General features: G+C 44.8%; 1 protein-coding gene across 2 annotated transcripts in view; it reads left to right on the top strand.

The window, feature by feature from the left end:
• The window catches only part of khdrbs2 (KH domain containing, RNA binding, signal transduction associated 2), a 65,285-nt gene extending 39,235 nt beyond the window's left edge, over nt 1-26,050 (top strand). The window contains exons 5-12 of one of the 2 annotated variants that reach the window (XR_012926071.1): nt 64-191; nt 3,891-4,122; nt 16,791-16,870; nt 18,764-18,819; nt 20,042-20,125; nt 23,305-23,360; nt 25,123-25,208; nt 25,961-26,050. Coding sequence is in view for 1 of the 2 variants with exons in the window: in XM_076018746.1 (XP_075874861.1) it covers nt 64-191; nt 3,891-4,122; nt 16,791-16,870; nt 18,764-18,819; nt 20,042-20,136 (591 nt within the window). In the remaining variant the exon portion in view is untranslated. Of the gene's footprint in view, nt 1-63; nt 192-3,890; nt 4,123-16,790; nt 16,871-18,763; nt 18,820-20,041; nt 20,665-23,304; nt 23,361-25,122; nt 25,209-25,960 lie in introns of those variants that run through there. The other variant, XM_076018746.1, reaches the window with a different exon arrangement.
• Nucleotides 26,051-27,103: the final 1,053 nt, after the last annotated feature.

Genomic DNA, 27,103 nt, shown 5'->3' with positions numbered 1-27,103 from the left:
TATTTATTTATTTATTTATTTTAATGAAAGTCTGACACATGCTGCGCTGCGCTGTTCCCGCAGGACTACAATGACGAGATCAGACAGGAGCAGCTGAGGGAGCTCTCGCTGCTCAACGGCTCCGAGGAGTCGAACAGAGGGAGGAGCGCGCAGGCGAGGAGCGCACGACCGGCCGCCACCGCATCCGTGAGGTGAGACGCAAATTAAAGTCTGCAGGGAAGAAAAAAAAATTAAATAAATAACTTCACAAGTTGGAAACTTCATAAAAAGGGAGATTAAAAATTAGTGCAGCAGAGGCTCTCAGGCTATCAGATTAGCAGGCTGCCTGATGAAATGCCTCCCCTCGTCTCCCAAACTCCCCTCATCCACATCAAAGTGAGCACTTTAAGCTGGGTGGCATCCTCAATTTCTCTTTTTTTTGTCAAATAAACCCTTTAATTCTGTGTTCACCCTGTCAATCATCGTCTTCATGTCTGCCTGGACCAAATTTCATATGACACCTCAAGACCTTTGAAGATTTGTTTTGTCTTTTTTTTTTTTTTTTTTTTTTACAGTGATGGTGGGGAGTAAACGTATGGGTCCATAACATTTTTAAATGCTTATTTGCATGATTCTGCTTCACAGAAGTGTCATACTTAACATGGAATTTACGTCAAAAATTCTTTGGATTTATTTCAGCAAAAAAGGGGAAGCAATATACTTGGAAAGTTATTGGATGTCGGTCACATTCAAGCAGACCAATCAGGGTTTTTGTCGTTGTTGTTGTTGTTGTTGTTTGTTGGCTTTTGGTTTGGTTTTCATAACTCAAGGCTTCGTGGTTGTTTAAAGGACAAATCAATGGCAAACCCTCAGTGTGCTGCATCGTACTGGTGAAATATTAGTAACTCAAAGGCCTTCGGTACCATTATTCATTTTTTTGAATGCAAAATGCTACAATAAAACTGCCGCGTCCAGAACATCCACGCTAGTCTCAGACAGAAGCAAGACCTGGCTGTTTATCTTCTGCTTTTAAGGCTTTTAAGGGCTTCTTGCAGCGGTTGCTCCCTCGTTTCATCACGACCGAGTCTGCTGCAATGCACTGCGTGACTTTAGCAGTCATGTAAATTCAAAGCAAGCTGCTTGGACGACACGATCTAACAGAGTCGGGGGCCTGACGTGAGGTTTTGCTGTGGGCGGACTGCGCGGCACAGACTGGGCGGACGCCTCGGACAGTGAGATATCAGTGAATTTGCCGTAGTGGCAGCGTGAGGCGGTCAGAGCAAAGTTCTGACAGAGTGTTATTGCAGGCTATGCTTGGTTGTAAGATTATATGAGGTAGGGCCACAGTTTTCGAGCCAAAAATAAACTTCTGCCACAGCGGTGACATCTTTCATCATGGAGGGCCGAGCAAAACTGCAGCGTCGGCAGTTTGGGCCGGAAAGAAGCTTATTGAGTCCTAATAGCCGCTCTTATGTTTTCTCTTGGAGGTTGACAAGACGGACGAGTGAGAATTCATCATTAAAATCAAGCTGTGCTGTTTAGTTCCAAAACAAAAATAATGGTAACAAATGGAAATACTTGATTCTTTCAGGTCTGACTGGAGAAAACATTGTGCCCATTGGCTTATAAATTATCAGTCACAACTTCTTCTTTATACAGTGTTCGACTTATGGACAATCAAGCAAAAAGAAACATTTGCATTCAATGTAACCAACTCCAGGTGCGTACTCATGCACATATTTCTAATCGGTGAAAAGGGAGATTTTTCCACTTCCTTAATAATACTGAGTTCAATTATGGCTCCCTTGAAAACATTCCAGTTTCTCACAAAAACCTGTTCTCTTCCTCAGGCTCTATATATATATATTTTTTTTAATAGTAGTTTTTCTCCCCTCCTCCTTGTCCTTCTTATTCATTCTTGATAATTGAAATATTCCTATTTTCCCCCCCTCGTGCCGTCGCTCCTGGGTGTTTCTGTAGCTGAAGGAGCAGTTGCGGGGAAAACTTGCCGCCGCCGCCGAGCGTTTAATTGGCTTAGCCGCCCGTGCGGCGGCTTGTGTCACGAGCGCCCGCCTCTCCCGGTTTGCTCTGCGTCCATTTTTAGAGCTCAACTGTCCGCCGTGTACCTGAGACACGACGGGGCCCCCACAGGAGGAGCAGGTAGCGCTCGCGACGACAGCCTGGCCTAATTTAGCCGCCGCCGCCGCCACCGCATGTAAATGAGCCAAATCCAAGCAGCAACAACCGAGAAACCTAAATTTTTTTTTTTTTTTTAAAGCTGCCACCACTTCTCTACCCCGATTCCCTCCTTATGGCACGCAGATAAGCGATTATTGCAAAGCTCCATGAAAAATATGCGACGGTATTTTTGGATCAACAATGGGCAGCCACCTCGCGAAGGATGCAGTAGAGGAAGAAGAAGAGGAAGATGGAGATGAAGTGCTGGGTATCTTTGCCCACCTACCACCTCCCTGCCGCTCTTAAGTGGCAAAGTTTGACAGCCCACCTCCTCCATCCCTCCGGAGGAGGAGATCACGCTGCTGGACGGTGGCTGGACTCCCACACAGGAGTTTCTAGCCGATCACCTCAGCAGCAGTTCAGTCACTCCTCCCTCTAAAACACTGGTTCTCTGCCAGTGGAGTCTCAGGAACCACATTTTTCTTCCTTATCATGAAGTAGCAACCCAAATCTATTTCACAGCCCTCAAATTTAGTCCACAAAAATAAAAGCACTGGCCAACTTTGTATCATGTCTAGTGAATGAATTATTGAAATGATTAAATTCAATTGATCAATTCAATAAACGGTCAATAAACTCAGTATATATATATATATATATGTATACATATATAAGAAGGGAAGCTGCCCACGAAGCTGCGACCCAATCAAAACAGCTCCGCGACCCACTTTTGGGTCACGGCCCACCAGTTGGGAAACGCTGCTCTAAAACTGCACCTGCCCGACTACAGGTGCATTCGTGAGCGACTCCAGCGGCTCCAGGCACATAGCGGGATTTTTTTCTTGCAAACACTGGCTCAGCGTCATTTTCTTGGAATAAGGAAGCTGCTCCCACAGGCGCGCTCGCAGGGGCTGCGCGAGAAGCAAAGTGACGTTCCTCAGCCCCTCTGATCGCTCTGCAGAAGTTGTTGCTCTCTACAAGCAGCCGCCGAGTGACAGCTTGTGAGAGCCGGCGGAGGCGGTTCGTGCACACGCAGCCCTTGGAGGGGATTTAACTGATTTTTTTTTTTTTTTTTCCTTTTTGGGGAGGTTGCTGTCTTGAAGACCCACTGTCTAACATTTAAAGGGACATGTCAGCAGTGAATGGTACAGTAAATCTGTACGTATCATGTATTTTTTTTTTTTTTATAGGGAATTAAAGTCACTGTTTTCAATGGCTATGAATAAACACTTATATTTGAAAAGTGAGGAGGCAGACACATCGTGCTCAATTGGCCAGAATATGGATGTGGATCAGGTTTTCAAGTTTCACCTCGACATCAGAGCCGGTATGAGAAGAATGTGAGGTTGAGACAGACATAAGGAAACATGCAGTAAGATTAATACTGTTACAGTTTATTGTTTTTCATCCCACGTGATTGTGCAATACTACTGATTCCTGTTCAATACCAAATAATAAAATACAAATATTAAGTGCTTAATATGTCAAGGTGAAGGAATAAAAATGGGTTTATTTCCTCATGTGGCTTCATATATAAGGAGGAGACTGTACTTTTACTTGAAATCTAATCTCAATCGTGCACGTCCCAAATTTAACTTCACATTTTTCAAAACTAAAAAACATTTCTCTGTGAATGTCGCAGACATTTGTGCATGTCTCGGGGGTGTTGTTCTGGTGGGGAATGTTTGTGGCACGTTGATGCAGCGTTTTTGTGCGCTTGTTTGTTTTACCAGGGGCCACCGGGGCACAGGGAGGAGCGCGGCGGCGGCAGCCGCAGCGGCGACAGCAGCGGCAGCAGCAGCAGCCGCGGCAACAGCGTCACCTCTGGGGACGCCGGCGCACAGCAAAGCTCCCGCGGCGCCTTTAACGAGGGAGGGGCAAGCTCCCAGAGCCAGGGTGGCAGCAGGGGGCGCCGGATACAGGCCCCCGCTGTTAGCCGTCACGCATGAGTCATACAACGACTACGTAAGTCCAACCCTCTCTGTGCCTGTGTGAAAAGTCGAGCTGATAACAATTTGACTTGAACTGCGTGTAAATCAAACTGGATTCAATCGGTTCAACGTGTCCTGGACGCATCCGGGGTGGTGTTCAGGGACACGCTTCAACAGTGAGGCCCCAGCAGGGGAGCCTTTTAGCTTTGATATATTTGTTTTTGTTTGAACTAACTTTGCTTTCAAAAAGCAGGCCAAAAGTTTTTAATGCTTCAATGTTGCAGGAAGTCCTTGGTTTCTGTTCACCTTAGCCTAATATTCAAATGAGTCAGCATTACTTTGATGCCACTTTGGGGGATCAATTTTCTGTTCTTATCACATAAAGGAATTTGCTGATTGTTTAGCAGATTTTTTTCTTTTAAACTGCAGCCTTTTATGTCACTGGCAGAGTTCTCGGATTTTTGTTTGTGCGCCGAAACGTCACAACCTGCCAAGCCAGATGGAATGTTCCCAAATTGAAATTTCATTTATCTACCAGGGAAAAGAGCCCATAGAAAACATTTGGCAAGGCGGAGGCTCAAAACCAACCTTGAAGATGAGTGAATGAACCTCAGTCAGACACATTCACAGACGGGCCAATCAGATTTCCTCATTTCAACTCGGTGATAGCACGCTAACACAATGTGTTCCGCTATATCTCCGAGGTGATGACAGGTGGAATGAATCTGAAGTGCAAATTTCAGAGGCAATTGCACTCTTTGCACTCTCTCTCATTATTAATGTTGAAAGAACAGACTGCGTTCTCCTGTGTATCAGTTACTACCAAGAATGCTAACCAAAGTCACTTTGAGGTAATGCAAATTTTTGTTTTGTTTTTCTTTTATTGGTAGTAGCAGCAGCAGGAAGGATCTGCTTTTGTGGACCTTTTTTCTTACTCAATGGCAGAAAATGTTTTAGATTGGCATTTTTTAAGGCGTAAATGCAATATTTCATTCTCAAAGTCAAATCAGTCCAGCTGCATCGCAGCCTTATATGCAGGTAAACCCGTCATTCTCAAAGAAAGCAGTCGGGTTTTCTCCTTTAAAGTTTTTTTTTTTTTTTTTTTTTCTCCTTACTAAACCAAGTGCCCTTCACCCGTCATCTCACAGTGTATTGGATTCCGCCACGTATCCGCTGAAAGCTCTATTTACTGTGACAAATCTCTCCATCACTGCTCCGACAGCTGCCACACGCCTGAAAAACTAAACCCTGCAGAGCCCGACACAATACAGTTTTGAGGATGTAATGAATGCTAATTTCAATGTCACCTCACTTGTTCATGTGCCTAAAAAAGATTGTGTACAGTAAAAAGACAGGAGAGTGCGAAATAAAACACCGCAAGTCGCGGCGGCCTGCCTGGCCTGAAGGCAGACGAGGACGCTGCGAGAGAAAGGTGAAAAGACGTTAACATCCGGGAGCTCGGAAGCCACACGTAGAATATCTGATGAGCACGTGAGTGTTGGGATCATTGTAATTTGGCTCATTAACATTTTACATGAGGCAGATGGCTGGTGTCTTTAAATGGTAGCCTGCACAGCTCGCGGTTTGTTTTTATTGTGTTTGCGTTGCAGTGAAAAAGGAGGGGAAAAAAACAAACAAATACGAAAGAATGAAGCTTCCCATTGTATGAGGTGCTGATAGACGCCTTGACCGCAGCTCCGTCAAATCTTTCATCTCTGCTCGCACCGAGCAACGATCCACACCAGTGGGGCGGGGTGGGGGTTGAGGGGGTGTATTCAAAGCCCTTGTTAAAAAGCACCCTTGTCCTCAGATCTCAGAAATTTCTCAAGGTCGCGTTGAAAAGATTACACGAGGTGAGCCTCCACATTCTTCTTTTTTTTCTTTTTTTTTTGCTCCACCACCTCCTTTCCAAATGAAAGAAGGCAACACTTTTCCCAGTCTATTTCCTCGGAGCCTCCCCGCTAAAGCTCCCATGTGTGCTGGCAGTTGAAGATTGGGCTGTCTGCATGGGGAAATGCACAAGCGCAGTCTCATTACCAAACCAAATTGAGTTCTGATGTAGAGCCTGTGTATTTCTGAGGAGTAAAAAGCCAAGCCATTTCTTCTCTTTGTAATTGGAGGTTGGATAGAGCGCTGGTGGCTGCCGAGGGGCGGCGAGCGGCGAGACTAGGGGGGGATTATGGAGAGATGAGTTTGCGCTGTGCGTTTTCCTTCCCTCATATCTCACTTTGCTGTTTTATTCTTCTACATAACACAATTTCCTTTGAACATACATCCAGAGTGGAGCGACACAAAGGTCGCTGCTTTTTTTTTCTCTCTCACACCAACTGACTGCTTGAAATGTGGCGCTGCATTACTGCTTGTTTGGGTACGGTCAGCTGCAACAATGCAAAACATCTGAAAGGCCCTTTTGACGGGGGACCTTTTGTGAGGAAAAAAATATGTCCATTTTTTGGATTACTGGCATGCCAACTAACACAACAAGTACAAAAAAAAGACAACCTTGCATTCCTAGATGGGCTGGCTTTTTCTTTTTATCTGCAGTTTTTTGGGGCCAAACAAACCTTGCTTATTGTTGGAATTAGACCACCAAAAAGTATTTATTCAACCTTGAAATGGCCATGATAGGGCCCTTTAACCAAGATCCACTACACAGTAATGCAGTAATTTGTCTCTCATCTGTGAGTGAGATCGTGAAGGACATGTCTGGAAAATATTCTTTGTTAAGTCATGAAGGACTGAAGGAAACCACAGTGGTACTTCTCCCAGGTTAGTGATGCAACAGTTTTAATGAGACTCCATCCATGTCTTCTTCACTGTGTCTGTGGCACATTACAGCGCCACATAGAGGCGGCATGGTTTTAGACAATGGCGTGTTTATGGAAAACTTGAAAAATGAAAACAGTGTTGTGCTTTTTGCAGGAGGCTGTAAACACAGGGGTATATGCTTTTTTCCATAGAGATATATGATATTTGCACATAACACCTTCACTAGAATTTGGAATGCAAAATGCACATCCACACGCTCCGACATATTGAAGCATGTTGCAAACAATGTTAATCCAGGTTTCCTGATGTCCAACTAGATCCCATATCTTTTTTATACCATCTGTGCTGTCAGAATGAAACCCAGAGCAGATCCACCTTCTGGGCAACTGTAGTACAATGCAAACTCCTTTTTAAAAGCAGAACACTTCTTTCTGCAAACCCTTTATTCTCATATTACCGTGTCGAAACCATTGAAACAAAATTTCAAATGCCCTTTCATTTCTGAACATCCCTCAGAACACTATAGATATGTACAATGCATGTGGGCTTGAATGATTTTTTTTTTTTTTTTTTTTTTTTTTTTTTTTTTTTTAACAAATCAACCGAATATGAATGAAAGTGATTGGACAATCTCTCTGTCCATCTCATTCATTACTGGCCAATCAGAATTCTTCACCACCTCCTGCTGGCACCTCTTGGGAAAAGCTTTTAGAGTCGTTTCACTGAGGAAAGATTCAGTTGTTATGAGACAACAGACGTTGCAGTATTTCAAGCAGTGGCTGCCGTTGCCACCACTGGAGTCCAGGGTGAAAAATAGAAATCTTTAAAAAGTGACACATCTGCATTTTCCCACTAAGATAAATCATCTCAGTTTTTACTCAGGGAAAGAAAAGGTGTTGAGTGTCCGCGTATCGTGTTGCCTCATAACTGATGGACTCTTGTCAAGCTTGTCACTCTGCCTCATTAAAGTGATACCGTCAGTGCGGCCGTAATTGCCCCTAATCGAGGATGCTATCGATTTGAAACGCCGGCGAGGGTGCGAGCGAGCCACCAGTTATGGTGCATCGCCGCGTTTGCTCTTCGAATTTATGAACACGAGGCCTCCTCTTCTTCTTCATCATCATCATCATCATCCTCCTCCCACAAAGCTCACCTTGCCGTATCCTTTTGCACCCGCACTCTTCCTTGATTGTTTGCTCCATTCCGCCTGAAGTGTAATTCTTTGATCAGTGACTCAGGCTAGTGTTTGTCATTCAGGTGTACGCAGAGCTGGAAACAGAGAGGAGCCTTGCAAAAAAAAACAACAAAAAAAAAACAATTGTTGTTTTGATGTTAGTCTGTGGGGGAATTCAAGGCCAAAGTGACTGGGGCCTTATTTTTCAGATGTTTTTTTTTTTTTTTTGATATTTTATTTGTTTTGTTCTCGGCAAACCCCAGTGAAAAACAAAGCAGCGCAGCCGCCCCTGCTTATTGTTTATGGAGGCAGTGTCTTATCTCAGGGTGCTTTCGAGGTTCATGTTTTTCCCTTTTTTTCCTCTCTTGCTGCTCTGTATATATTTGATCTGGCAAAGTTTGTTTTCACACTGCAGTTATGCAATAGATCTCACCACAAGCCCATTCTTCACGGACCATGAATCCCAATATGTCTATATTATATTGATCGTTGCATCTCGGGCATTGCTGGGTTTTTTTTCACAGCATCAGCATATGGCCTTTTCAAGTCAATGAACAACTTTTCTTTTCATTTACAGGCAGGATTCTGCCACAAATTTCCATCCGCCGTTCTGTTTGCACAATTTTTTTATTTTGTTGCACTTTTAAAATCAATTGCAAAAAAAATAATCACCTAATCTAAATTCTAAATCAAAATGAATCAACACAAGATTCTAAATTCTAAAAGAGTCCTCTTAAAGACGAATGTCTTACCAGCCGGGTAGCTATTGCACCAACACATCACATCACGACACAAGCCTTATTCAAAAATATGCACTAGATTTAGAAAGACCAAAAGAGGTGTGAAGATCCTTTGTATTCAAGTGACAGTGAAAAAAAATAATACTTAAAAAATAATAGGAAAACTATTCCACTTTTATTATTCCGCACGGCCGTCGAATCACGCCAGATAAATCCAGTGGAACAAAACAAGAGTTTCGTTTGTGATGTCTTTCATGTGATGAACACTGGCTTTGCTATTGCCCCACATTTCTAAAACATAAACACACAAGCAAAGGGTTAAACTCCTCAAAACACGTTCTGCCAGGGGCGCCGGGCAAAGCGTCGAGATGCAGACGCAGACAACAAAGCGGGTCCGTCTCTCTCGTATTCATTATGAAAACAAAGGGAGTCAGGAAAAGGTGAAAGCTACGCGAGAATTTGAAACAGGCGGGTCGGCGTCCACAGGGCAGAGGCGGACTCCGAAGCAGCCGGGGCTCGAGAAATTATTGAAGAGCACAGAGAAACAAAGGGAATGCAGCTGGTAAACAGCGGAGACGTGGTGCGAAGGGGAAGAGGAGGGAGCTGGGGAGACACACGGGCATTAGCGCACGAGGCAAGGGCAAGCTGGCTGCACAGTTATGCTGGCTGCTAAGCTCCGCCCTCTTGGATACAGTTAAGTAACCTGCTGTCAAGTCGCCGCACTCGTCACGCCACTTTGACGGGATAAGTATCAACTTTCTTCAAATAGTTTGGAATAGTTGAGTCAAGCGCGCCGTGAGGTTGTCAAGTGGTGTCGTGTCGCACATCCTTTGACATCAGTCTGTATAGCACCGTTAAAAATAGCCGTTTGTCAACACTGTTTGACAAAGTGCCATAGAACCAGTTCATCAAATTACAATAAACGAACGTGTACAATACACAAGGAACAGAGGCGAGAAATCTTGCAGCAGCGGGAGCAACAAAGGTGCCACTGTTTATTCACGTTTACAGCTTTTAACACATTTCCACACACTTTTCAAGTTTTTGAGCAAAGCATTTGTCACTTTGCTCTGAATGCTTTTGAGCATCGGCTGTGGTGTTTTCAGTATGTACTCAGTATTTCTCTGTGCTGGAAGCTTAATGCTCAGAGTCCCTAATGCAGCGCTGGACGGTAGACGTTCCAGAGAGGAGCTTAGCAAAAGGTCACTTACATTGTAAAACAAGCATAAAATTACACCTGAATTGGCACAGCTTGAACCTTAACCAGAACAATTCCCCCCTTGTGGCCTGTCTGACCCTGAAAATAAATGATGTGGAATGAATTAGGGAGGTCCCTTTGAAGAAAAAAGACCAGAAAAACTGGGGCAGGTGATTGGATAATCACTCTGTCCCTCGCGTTTGGTGCAGGCCAGTCAGAAGTCTTGACTGCCACTGCAGTCCCTCCAACTCCTGCAACTTTCTGAGTTTGTTCGTCCCCTGTCTGTTTCTGCCCGGTCAGCAACACGTTTATTAGCGTCACTACTCGATCTGTCTGAAAACCATTTGCATCGGATTGCTTATTCATGACCAGTAGGACCAGCGTCCTCCCCGCCTGGATCAGTGGCTGCAAGCGCTAAATAAATATTTCAAACTTGCGTTCCTTCAAACTCTGTCTGAATGCTGGTGGTCATGATTAATTAGCACCAACATTCATATTTTTTAAACAGGATATTTTTTCTTCCATCCACTTGCAAAAAAAAGTACAGTGTTTGAGAAATATTTGCCGAGCTGTTTTCTCTTTTGTTTCGCTTGGCCAATTTAATTTGTGTTTTTTTTTCCCCCAGACCAGTGAAATAAATCCCGATAAGACATATTCCATTCAGAAAAGATAAGGTTATTCTTGAAGTAGAAGGGTTGAGATGCTCTTGTGATCTCGAAGACATTTCGCCTCTCAGCCAAAAGGCTTCTTCAGTTCAAAAAAAGAAAAGGGGTTGGAGAGTCCCAGGCATTTTGAGAGGAGAAACGTCTTCAAGATCACAGGAACAAGTCCAGCTGCCCTAACTCAACCCTTCTACCTTAAGATGACCTGGTTGACTGAGAACCTTCACAGATACGTTATTCTTAAAGTGTTTCATTACATCTTGAAATCATCTTGACCATTCAGCCCCTTTATAAACGTCTTGTTTCACCAGTCAAACAGTAAATGAGTGAAAATAGTTAAAGCATCGCACTTCACAACAACTTTGAGGGTGACTAAATGGCACTGCATTAGCACCAACAAAGGCATAATAACAAAAAAAGGCACATTAAGAATAATAAAATGTCAGTACTAAAAGTATCACTCCACAGTTTATAATCTGACTGCAAGACTTCCAGCAGCTGTTGGTCTGATGACTGCAGTGCCCTGGTTTTATTCTGATTAGCTTTCACTGCCTGAGAGTGTTGCTTCCCGACATCACAGACAGCACTGAAGAGTTGCATCACTGGCCACGGTGCTGAAGAATTCAGTTTGCGTCAATTACAAACAAAAAAAAAAGCGACCTCGACATTTAAATGGGCAATAACAAGAGACCGCTTCCTGATGGTGCAGGAAGAAGAAACTCACTGGTGTCACTTTTGAGCCCCCGCGTGCGAGGAGTGCAGAGAGAGAGCAGAGGAAGATTAAAGACGTGATGGATGATATTCTGTATGGGCTGAGACCATGGCCCCGGTTTTAATGTTGAGGATGAGGTCCCATCATGCTTAAATATTATCTTTAAATGTCAGGGCTGATGGTGGCAGAGACGGGCGTCTCAGCGTTACAGGATTCTGTCCCTTACAGCAGACCATGAACTGTACAAACTGCGGCTTGAAACTGGAAGGCAAAGCGACGTTTCTTAAAAAAAAAAAAGAAAGAAAAAAATCAGGGGAAAAAAACACCCTGGGCCCTGCAACCATACCAAGGCTTTGAGGGAAATGCCATAATGTGATTAAACACAGAGCTTTGAGGCGCTTTCAAGAGAAAGACTCTAATCTATCTACTGTGGAAATAAAAAAAAAAAGAAGCCAAAGGACGCCCTTTTGAAAGGGGGAGGAAATAAATTCTCCCCGTATCATCTGTTCCGTGAACGTTAAAAGATGCGCAAGATCGGGGCACGCTCCCTGGCACTGGAGGAAAGTACACTTTCTTCCAACCTCCGCCGTGCACATCTGCCGTAATTGCTTTATAACAACGGGTTTTCGGATGCACCGCTGAGCGCGCATTTGTTAGATTAATTATGGAAATTCTCTGAGCAGAACCCCGCTGTTTATTAAAGCAGATGTACGACGCGCGCACGCACACTCACACACACACCCGATCCTTTAATAGAATTAAAACTCAGGTGGAACTCGCAATGGCGCTTTGACAGAATGGCGGGGCTCACGGCGGGACGAGCTGTCAAGATTTCACTTTTAATACCGAACTCTGTTGGACAGACCCAAGAATTGGAGTTTGATGGGGGGGGGGGCAGTGAATTTAGCTGAAAAAACTTTAGGAGAGCGACAAAAGGTGCACGTCTGTGCGCTGAGAGGAACGGCGCCGTTTCCCTCCAAGATCCGTCACTGTCGCAGGGCCCTACAGGTTGTCAGCCGATAATGAAGCGCGGCGCTAAAGGGGCCCTCCAGGTCGCCGCCGGCCTAATTACGCACGGGCGAGGACTCTCCGCCCTCGCGCCAACGTTTGATTTATTTCCTCCCGCCTCGGTGAAAAGGAGCGGCGTTAATTGTTTTCCGCGGATGAGTGTCAAAACTCCAGGAATCCGGCCTCATTAATTAGGGAGCCGCGGTATTTGCATAGAGCGAGTCGCCGGGTCCAAATGAGGCGCCGCTGAGGTCAGCGGGGAGACGGGTCGCCATGTGCTGAGCATTTTGTCCCGCTCGCCCCTCCCCCAACCCCGCGGGACGACCGCCGGGACGTTCAATTAACGCGACGAGGCCCCCCCGACGTCTCGGTGTTTCATCACGCTGGCTGAGGAGGGAGGCAGCAGAGCGACTGTGTTTGCTGCTAGCAGCGATTCTATGCTGATGATACTCGCATTAAGCAAACCCCCGTTCCCCGGCACGTCAGATATAATCAACCTTCATGTGGGATTTACGGGGAAAGTCGGACAGTGCAACCGTAGCCAGTATATAGAGCAGGGCTATTCAACTAAAATTTCGAAAGGGACAAATTTTTGGAAGGTTGTCCAGCCAACGGGCCACTCAACCGCCACACCATTATTTGGTGTTTGTTGCACGGTAGACACATACAAATAGATGGAAAATTAAAAAAAAAAAAAAAACAGCTTGCCCTGCGATGAGCTGGCGACTTGTCCAGGGTGTCCCCTGCCTTCGCCCTAAGACAGCTGGGATAGGCTCCAGCAGACCCCCGTGACCCTGAGCTCGGGACTAAGCGGGTATGGAAAATGAATGAATGAATGAATGAAAAAACAGCTTTGTGCAACCAACATTGATGTTATGCAAAATTAGAGGTAGCCTAACATCAATAAAGATGCAATAGCCATGAAAGGATGTAGTGCAAAAATGTTGAAAGTATCAACAACGTTCATGTACAATTGGCTATTTGCTCAAAAAAATAAACCACATTGCACAAAACAGGAAACTAGAGTTGGCTCTTAAGGCAAAAAAATAATAGTACCAACAAGACCTGGGTACAACCACAGTTGGTTCACAGTGTATTGAAGTTATGACCTGGTCTTTTACTTTCGGATCAGCGACCACTTCTTCGACAGCAGCAAGCATGCACTCTTTCACCGTTTCACTGTCAGTGAACGGTCTTTTCTTTTTGCTCAAAATCCATGCAACACGCAGGGATGCGGCCATTGAGCTTTGACGCATATTGAGCGCACGGAATAACGTTGTCGAACGCCACTCATAGCTCTGAATAAGTTCTCTTCGCCCTAAGACAGCTGGGATAGGCTCCAGCAGACCCCCGTGACCCTGAATAGGAATAAGTGGGTATAGAAGATGGATGGAAGTTCTCTTACTTTGGTCTGCCGTGCCGTGGATGCCGGTGGAAACTCGTTGTCAAAAGTTTGGTGCGTCGTCTTGAAGTGCCTCCTCACGTTATACTCCTCATTAACGGAGCATACATCGAAGTACAAAAGGAACATGGGAAGTCATTTGCTTTATCTACATACTTATCTGTCCATTCGTCGTTTAATTTTAGATTTTCTGCATCCACCTTACATCGCTTAGAAAGTGCCATGTTGTTTTGAGTGATCGCGCTTGGCGTCTCGACCGAAAGTGACGCAAAGTGTCGCAAATTGCCGAAGCTGCCGTTGTCATTTATTTTCTGCAGATGTGCCGCGGGCCGCACGAAATAGCTTGTAGGGCCGGTACTGGCCCGCGGGCCATAAGTTGAATAGCCCTGGCATAGAGGAATATTTATTCAATTCAGGTTTCCAACCAGTCATGGCTTTTTCAAAGGAAACAACAAACACCGAGTTGCAGCGATATATTCAATAATTCACGGCTACTGAAACATCTGCCACCTGCCATCGTTAATGTTAGAATAATCTATAAATTCTGCCAGTTTTTATTTGTATTCCTTTAAAACCCCCGAAGATTCTGGCCGTTGTAAACATGTGTAGACGTGTAACACGGTTTTCCAACAAGGTTTTTTTCTCCTCACGTTAACAAACTGCATCCGTGCTGCCAGAAGGAAACAATCTCCCAACACATCCCCGCCGTCTTTCGACTGTTCTCGCTAATGATGTGCACGATTGTGTTGCCTTGGCGAGGCAGTTTAGCCTCGCTAGTGGCTCGCGCCCTCACGATCCTCTAGGAAGACCTTTGCATAACTCAAAAATGTCAGCAAAGTTGTGTAATGACCGACTCCATCAGCAGAAGGGGAAGACAAAACTTGTGCACCTCAAGCCTTTTTTTCTTACTTTTGACTGAAAGCTCACTGTGTTACATTATGGCCCTGCGTGGGGCTGTCCGCCATAAGGGATTGCTAACAAAATAGCCAATTACTGAGATACAGGGGTCTCTGGCTCTGCCTTTGTGGGGGGGGGGAAGACAAGGGGAAGTATTGGATCCTCTGAACAACTTAATCCCTGACATAATCCCTAACTTTAATTTAGTCCACTGAATCTTCTCACAAATAAAACCGCACAGCAACTGGGAATGCTCGTAGCATAATTATCCGACTGAAAGGGGAAGAGTGCGCCAGTCGAGCCCACTGACGTAATTAGCCTGTGTTGCCGCACTCCAGTATCCTGCAACCATGTGACCGCTTCCATGTGACAAAGCTGAACCCTGGGCAGCCTCGCTCAGAGCAGCAGTGTGTAAGCGAGTGCTGCAGGTGGACAATTAGGTGAAAAAAATTAGGAATTTCACTTTGACCGATAGAGTAAAATTTTGTTTGCTTGGAGAGTATTTGTTACACATCCAGTTATTATTTTAAAAAGAACTGGATGGTAGACAGTCAGAATACAATTCATCAGTTTTAGTGGGAATGTAAATCCAATTATTCCTGCTGAGAGCTGTAAACAGAGGGCTAAATGTCCTGTTTACTGGAGATTCATTTTCAGAGATAGCATTATTATCGAGCCAAGATATAAAATAAAAATCTAATAAATTAGGGAGTATTTTAGAATTAGAGAGAAAATAAAATAAAAATAAAACCATCGCTCTTGATTTCAGTATTCATCCCTGAACCATGACAGTTAGGAGAGGGAAACTTTTTTACCGCAGCGCCCAGATGACACCACGGGACATGAAGTTGACAGTAACTCAGATTAAAAGTGAACACTTAAATTCACTATTCCCCCGTGCGAGTGGGTTCAGCTCGATTCAGAGGACTGCAAATGTGCCAGCGGTGGCGGCGGTGGAGGCGCAGCAGCTGCAGTGCGCCGTCGGAGCGCGCCCATATTTTGAAGGAAAGGATTAGAAGAGATTAGATCGCGATGAAAAAGAAACCTAAGCTGCTAAAACTCTACTAAATCCTTAAATGAGTGAGATCCAACAATTACGAGAGCGGGCGACGCGGCTTCGGTTTGCGACTTCCCTCCAGCCAAGCAGCCACTTCAGGTTAAACAGTTTGGATGAACCTCTGCCGCGCGAGATCCACCCTTCCTGCTGTCAGGACTGAACCCTTTAACAGAATGTAGTGTGCGTGTCTGTGTGTGTGTACCGTATCTTCTCTTGATTTACTTTGAGAAGTGACTAAAAACTCCATAAAGGCCAAAAGGTTCCACCAGTCTTGAATATTCCTGCTCTTGTATGATAATCACAGAGATATGAATATTTAAAAAAAAAAAAAAAAAGTTCATTAGAGAAGCTGTGACAACAGCTGTGATTAGCGCATTAATGCACTTCCTCCAAAACAGACAGACTTGAAAGCACAGCTTGCAGAAGTGAGGTGTCTGTCTCATTTAAAGAGGAACTAAATTACCAATTCTTTCAGTGTATTTTCATCTGCATTTCTTTTGTTTTTACCCTGCTTCGTTTACTGGCTGCGTTAAAGTACTTACTAGGTCTCGGTGGATGTAAACAGTGGCTAACTTTCTCTGTTAAAAGTGAGCTTTTGCAGCTTATTGCCAAGCCTCCCCTGAACACTCCGCCGTGCGCAGAATTTACCTTTAATTTACACAGAATGACGGGAGCCCGTGGGCGTTTATTTCTTTGCTTCTGAAGTAGTTAGAAGCCAAAAACGCAGTGTGGGTTCACTATAATTGCACGTAATTCAGGGCACCGCGTATATACGGCAATGTGCAAACGTGCCCTGCTGAGCTGCCGTTCCAGTCCTCTTGCTGCGCTGTGATCTTCTTGCGTTTGTGTGCACACTTTACCTGTGCGCCCGTGTAGAGTCGGAGGGTTTTTCATCAGGCTCCAATGCGGAGACACGTCCTTTACGAGCCTGAATCAATAATCACTTCTTGACACAAATTCTCTTGGTGTCCCGTCTCCAAAGTGGACACAAAGCCATATTTTTTTTTTTTAATATCTACGCATTTAAGCATTTAAAGATGATGATAAAAGTTAAATGTCATGCTGCTATGTTTTCTTCCGCAGGGCTACGATGATGGATACGGCGAAGAGTACAACGACGAGTGTTACGAAGCCTATGAGGACGACTACAGCGATCAGAAGAGGTGACTGTCACACTTCCACGTCTCTTACGGCCGTAACAGGAATTCAGTACCAGACGGATGGATATGTGTTGGAAGAGGGTCACTAATATAGTAACAGAAGTGATGCTATTAGACAATAGACTGAATTAGAACAGATGCAATGGCCAGAATGCACTGTAACCAATGCCGCGCCCACTGATTTCAAGCTTCAAATGGAACAATTGTTCTTATGAAACAGCACTTTCACTTGCTAGTGAACCAAAAGAATGTGAGTTAAAATTTGAAACAGGGGGGAAAAAAACTTGACCTTCACTAACACTGAATACATCAATACCACGAGTGCTCTTTGCTCAGGACAGCTCAGGTGTTGATCCAGTGCGGGACTCCCTCCTCTCAGCATCTCGGGTCCTTGTGGCTCTTTCAGGCTTTTCAGGCTTTTAAAATCCTCCGTATCACCTTTAAATCACTTTCTGACCTGATTTCACAGGCTCACGCCCTTCATCTGGCCGGGTTCAACACACACACACACACACACACACACACACACACACACACACACACACACACCCACACACACACACACACACACACACACACACACACACAAAGCTGAACAAGAAGGCTAGTTTCTCCATAACCAATTCTCAACACCAATCCAGGGAGACCAAAGGTGAAGAAATCCATGTAGTTCACCGCAGATAGTGTTGTGAATGGATGTCAGCCGCTAATCAGGAGTGAAGTGTCACTTTAACTGACAAAGCAATGCACAACAGGGGCTCCGCAGAGGCGTCATTACTCAGCGTGATGATGGACTTAATCAAAATAGATTCTCATTTGTCCTCGTATTGATCCCCCCGCTGATTCAGTTGCAAGAGAACCGCAGCTCGGTCGCCACCCTGTTCATTTTCAATTACCTGAAATAATCAACGCAGTGTGATGAGCGTGCCAACGTGGCCCTGGTCAGCCAACGGCTCCTTATTGGCTGCACGGGAGCCTGTGGCCAACAGCATTGTGAAGAGAATTGGGATAAACCTTTTCTTTGTCTTATTTTCCTATTTTAGTGTTTTGCATCGCTCCCGCACTTTGTGCACTTCTAATTGCCACGTTAATGTCTAACCTTGTGCCTCCTGCACTGTTCTGTTTACATCCCACCTCAATCCCCTCAAGCTGCTCAACTTTAAGCAAAACAAGATAAACCAGGCTTCTAATTTTTTTTCTTCTGCCGACCCATCCCCCCTTTTTAACGTCTCTTTTCATTCGCGCCCCGCCTGCTAGCACGCACCGTCCACTTAGCGACCTTTAATGACTCATTTTTGTATTTTTACAACACATCGCGGGACACTTTGAGTCAGCCATAAAGGGGGATGGCAATTCTCACCACTGATTCAGGCGCCGCCGTGTAGAGGTGAGCTCCCTGTAAAGTGAGCCGCGCAGGGAGCGACGGGTGATTCAGCCGGTGGATCGGCTCCATTATTGGCTCGGTGATTTGCGCGGCCGCCGACTTTTGCGTGTGTGGATCCATAGAATGCGACGGGTCCACCGGCTTACTGTTTCCTCCACGTTTCTGCATAACATCTGGTGCTAAAATTGCACCCAGTGGAGCGTACGCCGCCGTCGAAGCCCAGCGACTCCCTCATTTAAGCCTGAGCTGCGGCAGCTTGCGGCGCCGCCACGCTCCCTCCTAAATCCCCATTAATTTAGACACACACCTCGACGGTGGTCGCGCTTTCTGAGCACTTTGTTGCCTCCACCCAGGAGGAAACTTGCAGGAACAAAACACTTCACACCAGCGAACAAAAACTCTCCCTATACATTCGCTCAACACACAAGTCCCCTTCCCCCTAAAGAAAACGTGATAAAATGTCAGCATATCGTTGTTTGACTGTTTCAATCTTCAACTTTGTCTCGTTTCAGCGTTTCGGAATACTACGACTACGGACGAGGGAACAGCGACTCCTACGGCAGCTACGGTGAGAACCGCTCTTCATTATCTCGCTGGAACAAAAAAACGGTCGGTGTCGCGCAAAGGCTGAAAGAAAAGCGACGAAGAAGATCAGCCGAATTATCGGCCGCATTTTCTGTATCGAGCTTCTCGCCTGTAGAGAGTTCGTCGCCTGCTGTCGGTTCAAATAACGAGCGTGAGATCATCTCGACCTTTCGGTAACGGCTCACATAATCAGCGGCATTTTGCCATTTTTTTCCCTCACCGGTGATTATTCAATATAAGCCCCCACAGGTGTCAAGACTTCTGTGGAAAAAAACAAACAAAAAAACTTTTGCAGAAGTGTCCTTGGAACTTTGCTTCTTTTTTTTTTTCAGTCAGTCCCTGATGAGAGAAGGTCTTGGCTGCTCGGCCCTGACTGCTGCATCTCTGATGTTCAGAGGATGTCTCTGAGCGCAGAGACAAAAAAGGACCTGCCCTCCTCCTCCCTCAGTTCCTCGAACTCCTCCCACCTCCCTATAGCTCGCGAGCTGTCTTCTCCTCCGACAGCTAATGTGCCAGCCAGGGTTAGAAAAGAAACAAAAAAACACGTGACCACTGTAAAGGTTTTTGGCTGCGCGGCATGATTGGCTTATTCCAGAAAAGCTGAGTAACCTCGGCTGCCCACACAGGCACGGCTGATAAAAAGATCCCGTCTCACCCAAAACACAAACAGTTACTCACTTTTATCCCCGAGGTTTTATGAACAACGACGACATAAAAAAAAAAGAAAAAAAACCTTTTGATATCCTCAAAGTGAGCTCGTGATTCGAGCCCGGTTGACGCAGCCGGTTCTGCCCGCTTGTTCGTTTTCAGCACAATGAACGGCCCACTGGTGCGTTGAGGCTGCACCGAACCGAAAACCGAGGGACTCCTGATTTGATTTTCTGCTTCATAAACATTTTCTTATTTGGAAAGCGCCGCAATGTGCAATGTAGCAGCAGCAGGCGTGGCGGTGGCGGTGGCGGCTGTCATTATGCAATTTGGCTCCATAAGAAAAGGAGCCGACTGTCGGATCGTGGTATTTTGCTTGAGCAGGGGGCAAAGAGCATGAAGAATGAATCTTGTGTGGCGGGAAACCTCTGCTCGCTCGAAATTCCTTGTCTTGAGTAAATAGATTATGCCTGAGATGGAGCAGCGCAGCCGTGAATATGAATATCAGCAGCGGCAGCAGCATCCCACAACGTTGTGAACTTTTGTGTTTCTTTCAGAGGAGGAGTGGGGGAGAGCCCGTTCCGGCCCCAAAGCCCCAGTTTTACGGCTGACAAGAGGGGGCTACAGGAAGCATCCTTATGGTAGATACTGAAGTTGCTCCAGATACGCTGCCTCCGGGTTCCAAACTCTTTCTATATTTTTTTATGCTCCGTATCAATTGTCGTGACTCTTATTTTCTTTACTGTTTTCTTTTTTCCCCCACTGCCTGTCTTCTTCGCTGGTTAAAATAGGGGACTGGCTCCATGAACGCGAGACACAAACGTTAACGTTGTATTCGGCTTTGTGTAGGGAGAGAGACAATTATCACAGAGGGAGCCTCGCGCTCCGATCAGAAGGCTGTTTTGAAACTTTCTTCTGCCTCGATTCTCTTTTCGCCAAGTCTGTCTGTCTTTAATTGCCGTCGTGTCATCAGTCTCCGGCGGTCACTCCCGCTCCCGCGCTGCTGACAGCTTCTGCATCGTTCCTCTGTTGCTCTGCTTCGCCACTGTGGAACGTATTGACAGAGCTGTCAAACGCGGAGGGCGAAACCAACCCCCGCTAAAACATCAGACTCCAGCACGCTCATCAAGTCCACTCTCCACGTGGAATGTCCACCCGCAGTTTGAAAATTAGGCAAGAAATAAGTCAGAAGAAATAAGCCAGAAGTTTAATATAAAAATGTGCTTAGCTTGTATATGAAATGCCTCATATGATACAACCTTAACATCTTGATTTTTCATCATCCACCACAGTGAAGCATCCTTGCATGAGCAATCATCCAAACAAATTGCCTCTTTTAAATACCACAAAATCATTTTTAGCCCTCTGTTTGCAGCCTCCAGCTACAGTGCTTGATTTTAGCTCCCAGCTTTAGCTAAATGGTAAGGCAGAAAGACAAAAACAAGGCAGCCACGATGAGGTCACCAGTCAGTCTCATCAGTAAGGGAATAATTGGCTTCACTTTCAGTAAAAAAAAAAAAAAGACTCTTCAAAGGGAAATTTGCATTAGAAATGTATTAAAACGGCATCATTCCAAACAACTTCCTCTTATCTGCCCGTAGTTTTTGAGGTGGTTTTAGTCTTATCTCAATCAGAGCTAATGTGCGACATGCTCGATGGAAACAGCTTTGCAGAATGAACTCCAACTCCCTGTAAACAGACCATAGCACAGGAAACAGGTGCTGCTTTACCCAACTTCATCTGGTTCCTTTTTTATTTTCAAGCACAAGGTCACACAGCTTCACCAAGAAGCTTCACTGAGTTGCGTATGCTTTTGCACTACTCAGAAGAAGGAATGGACAGCGAACTCACTGTGTGTAGACATATGAGCCAGATGGGAACTGTCCCTCTCTCAACCTCCCAGCAGACTGATCAGTTCTCCACATCAGTTGCTCCTTCTTGCAATATTAAAAACTTTCATGGCCATTTGATTGTCAGCGTTCCTCATTCTGACTCTGATGTGGCATCATTTGATTTTGGTATCACATTCAAACTTATTTATTTATATTTTATCTTTGAATTTGTCAAATCTCCTGCCGTGACCCAGAAAGCGTCCACCCTGCAGCCACGCTTTCAGTCCTAAAAACAGAACTGAGTGATCGAATCCTCAGAATGCCCTCTTTTAACCTACTTTCACCGACTCAGGCAACAGCACAGTGTGTATTATGAATCTGCGCATCCTACTGCAAAATGTAAAGTCTTATTTTTTTTCGCTGTTGGTTCTGCAGTGCAGCAGCTCATGGCAGGCACTGGAGCTCCGGGCCTCTTCCATCCTCTCTGATCTCTAACTCAGTGTAGCGGTTGTTCTGCGATGCTGCACGGCCAACATGAAAAAAGAAATATAGAGAAAAATGAACACAGTTCACTGCTGGCTGCAGGCTCTGCTCGGGTGAAGGTGCGCCGACGTGCTGACCCTCTCTCGCTGAGTTCCACTTCCTGTTTCATTTCAGCCGCGTTTTCAAGCAGATGCTGGTTACCTCGGAGTGTTCGGCCGTGACGGTTAAAGACAGACACACTGCTCGGCGCGATGCTTTTTTATGTCTTGGTGGACATTTACTCAAATTAATTTGACAAATGGAGATCCAAAAGCACTAAATAGCTTCTTTTTTTTAATTGGCTACAATCATTGGCAAGAAATCTCAACGAATCCCAAGTGATATTGTGATCTTAACTGACTCGACATGTGCGAACGTCTCTCCTCCCTGGTTTTTACAGCAATATCGTGTGTGATTTCTAATGCGTGCTTTGTTTTTGTGTGTGATCTGTATTTGTACATAAAGCATTTAATAAAAACAACATAAACCTCCAGACGGTGTGCAAGACTCTCTAAATAGGTGCATCTAAACCACATGGTCGACGGTTAACTCTGCTTATAAAGAATGCCCAAATAACGCCAATCTCTCCAAATGACCGCATGTTTCTTAAAAGAAAGTTTTCCTTCACAACCGCACGCTTACTTCTGATCACTTCCTATTTAGACGCTAATACTCTTGTCTTTAAGCCACCCTGTGACCTTTTCACTCATCACTAAACAGACACTGATTGACTCTGAGAATGATATGGAGTTAAAAAGAGGTAAGAAGTCCTCACCTGCTGCATTATCATAAAGATAATGGACCGTGCAAGATGTAAATATATTTGCCCTCTGACCTGTGTATTCTGTCGCCGCAGTGCATCCTGTCTGCGACTGTGTCTCTGCTAACCTCTCTCTGCAGTTCTGTCACTTAACCCCGAGCGCGTGCACTCTAACTATGCATGCCGTTTAAACGCCAGAGCCATTTGAACCCTCTTTTGTGATTAGTACGCCCGAGGCCCGGCTCTCAATAAAGAGGAAGACTAAACATTAAGCAGGTAATAAAGCCAACCGTAATACTAACCATACTAATCCAGTGCTAACTTCCACTTTAAAAAAGTAAACCTGCCCTTTTTTGTAACAGCAAGATAAAAGCCCCGTAAATTTTAAAATGAAAAAAAAAAATCTTTTCTTATCTCTAACTAGACACCACATGAGGAAATCCTACTAAACTGCCATAAAAGGATTAATCCGTTTTTAATTACCAAAAATACTAAACTTAAAACGTCCAGAAAGCTAAAAGTCACATCAGTGAATTAAACAAAAAAAAAAATTAAAATTTAAACACATTTTAAAAGTGGTTTACTTTTTTCACAGTGATGGTACGCAATGACTTTGTTGATGTGCATGTTTACTGCTCCTTTATTGATCCGCCAACACGCATCTCATTGTGGTGTTTTGCTTTGCTTTGTTTTTCTTCCCTTCCAGGTAGAGAAACACAATGTGTTGTTGTTGTTGGGCCAAAGCAGAGAGGAAGGTAACAGGTGAGTGTCTGTTCACCAGGGAACACGTATGCAAATGGCTCCATTTTTAGTCCGAGAACCTTCGCTTGCCCCTCGAATACGCACGTGATTAAAACCGCATTAGCGGCTTTTGATTCGCCCCCTTTGATCGATTTCATTTTAACGTTGAACAAACTCTAAAAAAAAAAAGAAAAAATCCTGACTCGCCCCAAGTGACACCTGCAGAAAACCCTTCTCCGCCCCGTGCATCATCTGAATGCTGAGTCAGTCTTCAGACTGTTATTTCTCGCCGCGCACTTCGTCGTCGACGGAGGAATTGTAATGATTTCTGTCTCGCCGCACCTCCTCAGGAATCCTCCGCTGGAGCTCATCTGCATCCGCAAGTGCTGCTGCGTGCACTTTTCACGTCCGGCTCGCCATTAGGAACGCAGCAAGGCCTAGGCACGACATGAATACGACGGTCATTAAAAGGATAAAATGAGAAATTTAGGTTGTAAATTGCAAAATTCCTCATATTTCATATTATAGAAGTGGAGTAGGGTGTGTGTGTGTGTGTGTGTGTGTGTGTGTGTGTGTGTGTGTGTTTGTTTTGGGCAGGGGGATGTCAGGTGAGTTGAGCTCGATTTGGGATTAATTAAACATAGAGATTAAAGCCCCAATCTGAAGTTTGCTCTGTAAACAGTAAAACGAATCCTCTCTGTCTTCCTTTCATCACCTTCATCTTAATCTTTTCACTTTGGAATTACAGCATTCAATCCCATTTTTGCACGTTTTTTCTCCCAGTATGTGTGTGTGTGAGTGTGCAAATACAGCTCCACTTAATCCCCGCGGACAGATACCTGCTGACCTATTCATAATTCATGTTCTTTTCTCACACTTCCCCGAAGGTGCAAATCTCTTTTGAAAAAAAGGTGTTCAAAGGCACAACACCTTAATAGAGCGCTTGTACCGATAACGCAGAGCAAGATTCATGAGCAAAGTCGCCCCCGAGATGCGAGACGCAACATCAATGGTTGTTTTAATTTGCTGCTAGGAGATTTATTTCCTCTGCAGGGCTGCAATAAATTGTAACTTTTTGTTTGTTACACAAAGAAAGAGGCAATTTTTTTTTTCCTGTTTTCTGTTTTGTTTTGTTTTTTCAATGTTATTTAACACTGTAGTGCAGAAGGCTGCGGTTGAGACTTGAAAGCCATTTTGAAAAAATAAACAGAGTAAGATAAGACTGTTTAAACAATTACATTGAATCACTATCTTAGCGTATTTTTTTTTAATTAAAATGGAATTACTAATTGCAAGAGCACATGCAAACATAACATTTGTTTTCTCACAGCAGGTTTTAATTAAGTCTGACTATGCCATGATGTGTGAATGCCTCATAATAGAAAATAGACAGTTGCACGTGCTCAATGAAGAATACAGGGCGAAAGTTTATGAGGAGCCACCTGTTGGTTGGAACGAGATCACAGTTGAGTTGGGAAGATTTTGAAAACAAAGCTGGACTGAAACTAAGATTTTTCTTTTTTTTTTTTTTTTTTTGAGTGTTTTTCACCACAAATTCTTCGTATAAAGTGATGGATTAGTAAAGTGAACAGCCCACAGTACATCACTTCATTTAAGCGGTTTACTTCTGCTTTTTTTTTTGGTGAGAAATGTTGCTTTTTTGTTGTTGTTGTTGTTGTTGTTGTTGTGATGCACAATCACTGGCCAGGCTTTCAACATGTTTCAACAAATTTGTTTTTGTTTTTTTTGCCAAATAGCAATTTGTACCTGTTCCTCTCTCCAGAGCGGGAGGTTGAGGGTTCTGCTTCCAGCGGGCTGAGCACTGAAATCCACCATCACAACCGTCTGGGCCCTTCATCAGTCACAACGGTAAAGCATTAATGTTCGTCAGCTCAATAATTGTAAAGTTATGTGTCAATAGTAAATATAGACTTCAATTTTGTTTGTCTATAGCTGTAAAACTGTTGGCCACAAAACAAAATCCTTTGCAGTTGCAATATAATGGATTAGAATAACATATTACAGTGATCTAATGTACAATATGTACGTCTCTCCTGTCTAGTACAAAATTTTGTCCTCATGTAACTTGCAACTATTTGCTGGAAACTATCTCCTCCGCTGGAGGGTGCGCACATGCCAGGGATGTTCAGGCCGCCTCTGCCAGGAGCAGATCCACTTTCACAACCAGCCAAGAGCTGAAATCCCTGAGCTGCTCATGGATGTAGATGCATTCCTTAAAGTGAATGCCGCTGATACAAGCCTCATACTGAGCCCGCCGGGAGAAACTCCTTCTTTGCGTAGTGCATTTCTCCCCCCGATTCTTTGCACAAAGACCAGATTACAAGGTGTTTCTTGAAAGAACGTTTCCGCATCTCGTCTGGCTGGCGTCAAGTTCACGCGTGGTGCAGTAGAGATTCTTCCTCGCGAGGTGCTGGTGGTGGGCTTTAAACTCAGTTCGCTTTGTTCATTCGCCCGGTTTATTGGCTTTGGTGGCGTTGTCCTCGCTGCTACAATGTACCTAATGGAATGCAAATTATCCCGTTTAGCACAGCCGCTTGTGCATATGTGCACCTGTGAGGGAAAATAAAAACAAATTTTTGATTCACATTTTGTTTATCTAGGCCGCGCGGAGTTGAGTTCGGACTCGCGGCGGACGGCTGGTGCGTCGGGAAACACGGCGGAAGCGGCGGACAGGAAGAGGAAGTGAACAGGTAAGGGAGGGGCTGGGCGGCAGCACCAGGAATTTTAGGCTGAGTCTTGACAACGTTCACATTGGAACGACGCTCCACAAATGCAGGTGGCCTTAGCTGAGAGAGGCTCAAACCCTCGGGATCGGTGATGACAGGCTGTGATGCGTTCAGGGGCACCATGCGGGAAGTAAACAAGAACACCAGCCGGCGGCATGTTTAGGCTTAACGCAGCTGTCAAAAGTGTGAAATCGTAACTGGAATTAAAGGCCCGGTGTGCCACACGTTTAAGGACTCAGTGGGATGAGGAGAACATGCAAAACTTCAGTTGACGGCTGCAAACAGTTGCTGGTCTAGGACGAGTCAAGTCAAGTGTTGCATCAGAAAACAGCAGCTAACTTTTTTTAAATAAAATGAATGAATACTGTGCTTTCTCTCCATTAGATGGTGCTACATCTTACACTCTGGGCCTTCAAAGTTCAGCTTTCCCCATGACTGCGGACGTGAGTTCAGCCGCTCGTCAATGTGTGTGCTTCTATTGTGTCGCCGCGGTGCTTTTTGTTGACTTGCGGCCTCGTGTGCTTGCGTGGAAGAAAGCGACCGTCGCATGCAGTCGGTCGCTGCGGGCTCTTTTATGTGTCACATGTTGCCAAACCGACTCCCGTGCTGCCCGTAAAATCGACGGACAGCCTGCTGTCACGCGTGCACCCAGGCTGTTCTTTTCTTTGTGTGTGCATGTGCATGTGTTCTGCAGCACTGAATTGCCATTTCCAGGGCAGCGTCGAAGTGCAAGCGTTGTGACCTTTCGGGGCCAGCGTACTTGTGTGCCCAGGTGATCCATTCCTTGGGTTCTTTTTTCAAAATTTAGCTTTTGAACGATAGTTTTTCTTCTTGTGCAGTAACAGCATCGTGTGTTCCCTCCCATTAAGTCAACCGGTTAACCAAAGTAACTGCTGTTGACCTGAGCAAAAGATTAATTGCGTGCCTGCAGGAATTTTGTTTTGCTTTGTTTTCAGCTTTATTCATGTTTTTTTTTTGTCTTGGAAATGTATCTGCAGCGGTGCTGATAAATAATGA

This window comes from Nelusetta ayraudi, unplaced genomic scaffold (genome assembly GCF_046127955.1).
Source record: "Nelusetta ayraudi isolate G7.1 ecotype Tasmania unplaced genomic scaffold, CSIRO-AGI_Nayr_v1 ptg000008l, whole genome shotgun sequence".
Lineage (NCBI taxonomy): Eukaryota > Metazoa > Chordata > Actinopteri > Tetraodontiformes > Monacanthidae > Nelusetta > Nelusetta ayraudi.
The sequence above is the reverse complement of the archived record's forward strand: the minus strand, read 5'-3'. Positions and strand labels throughout refer to the sequence as shown.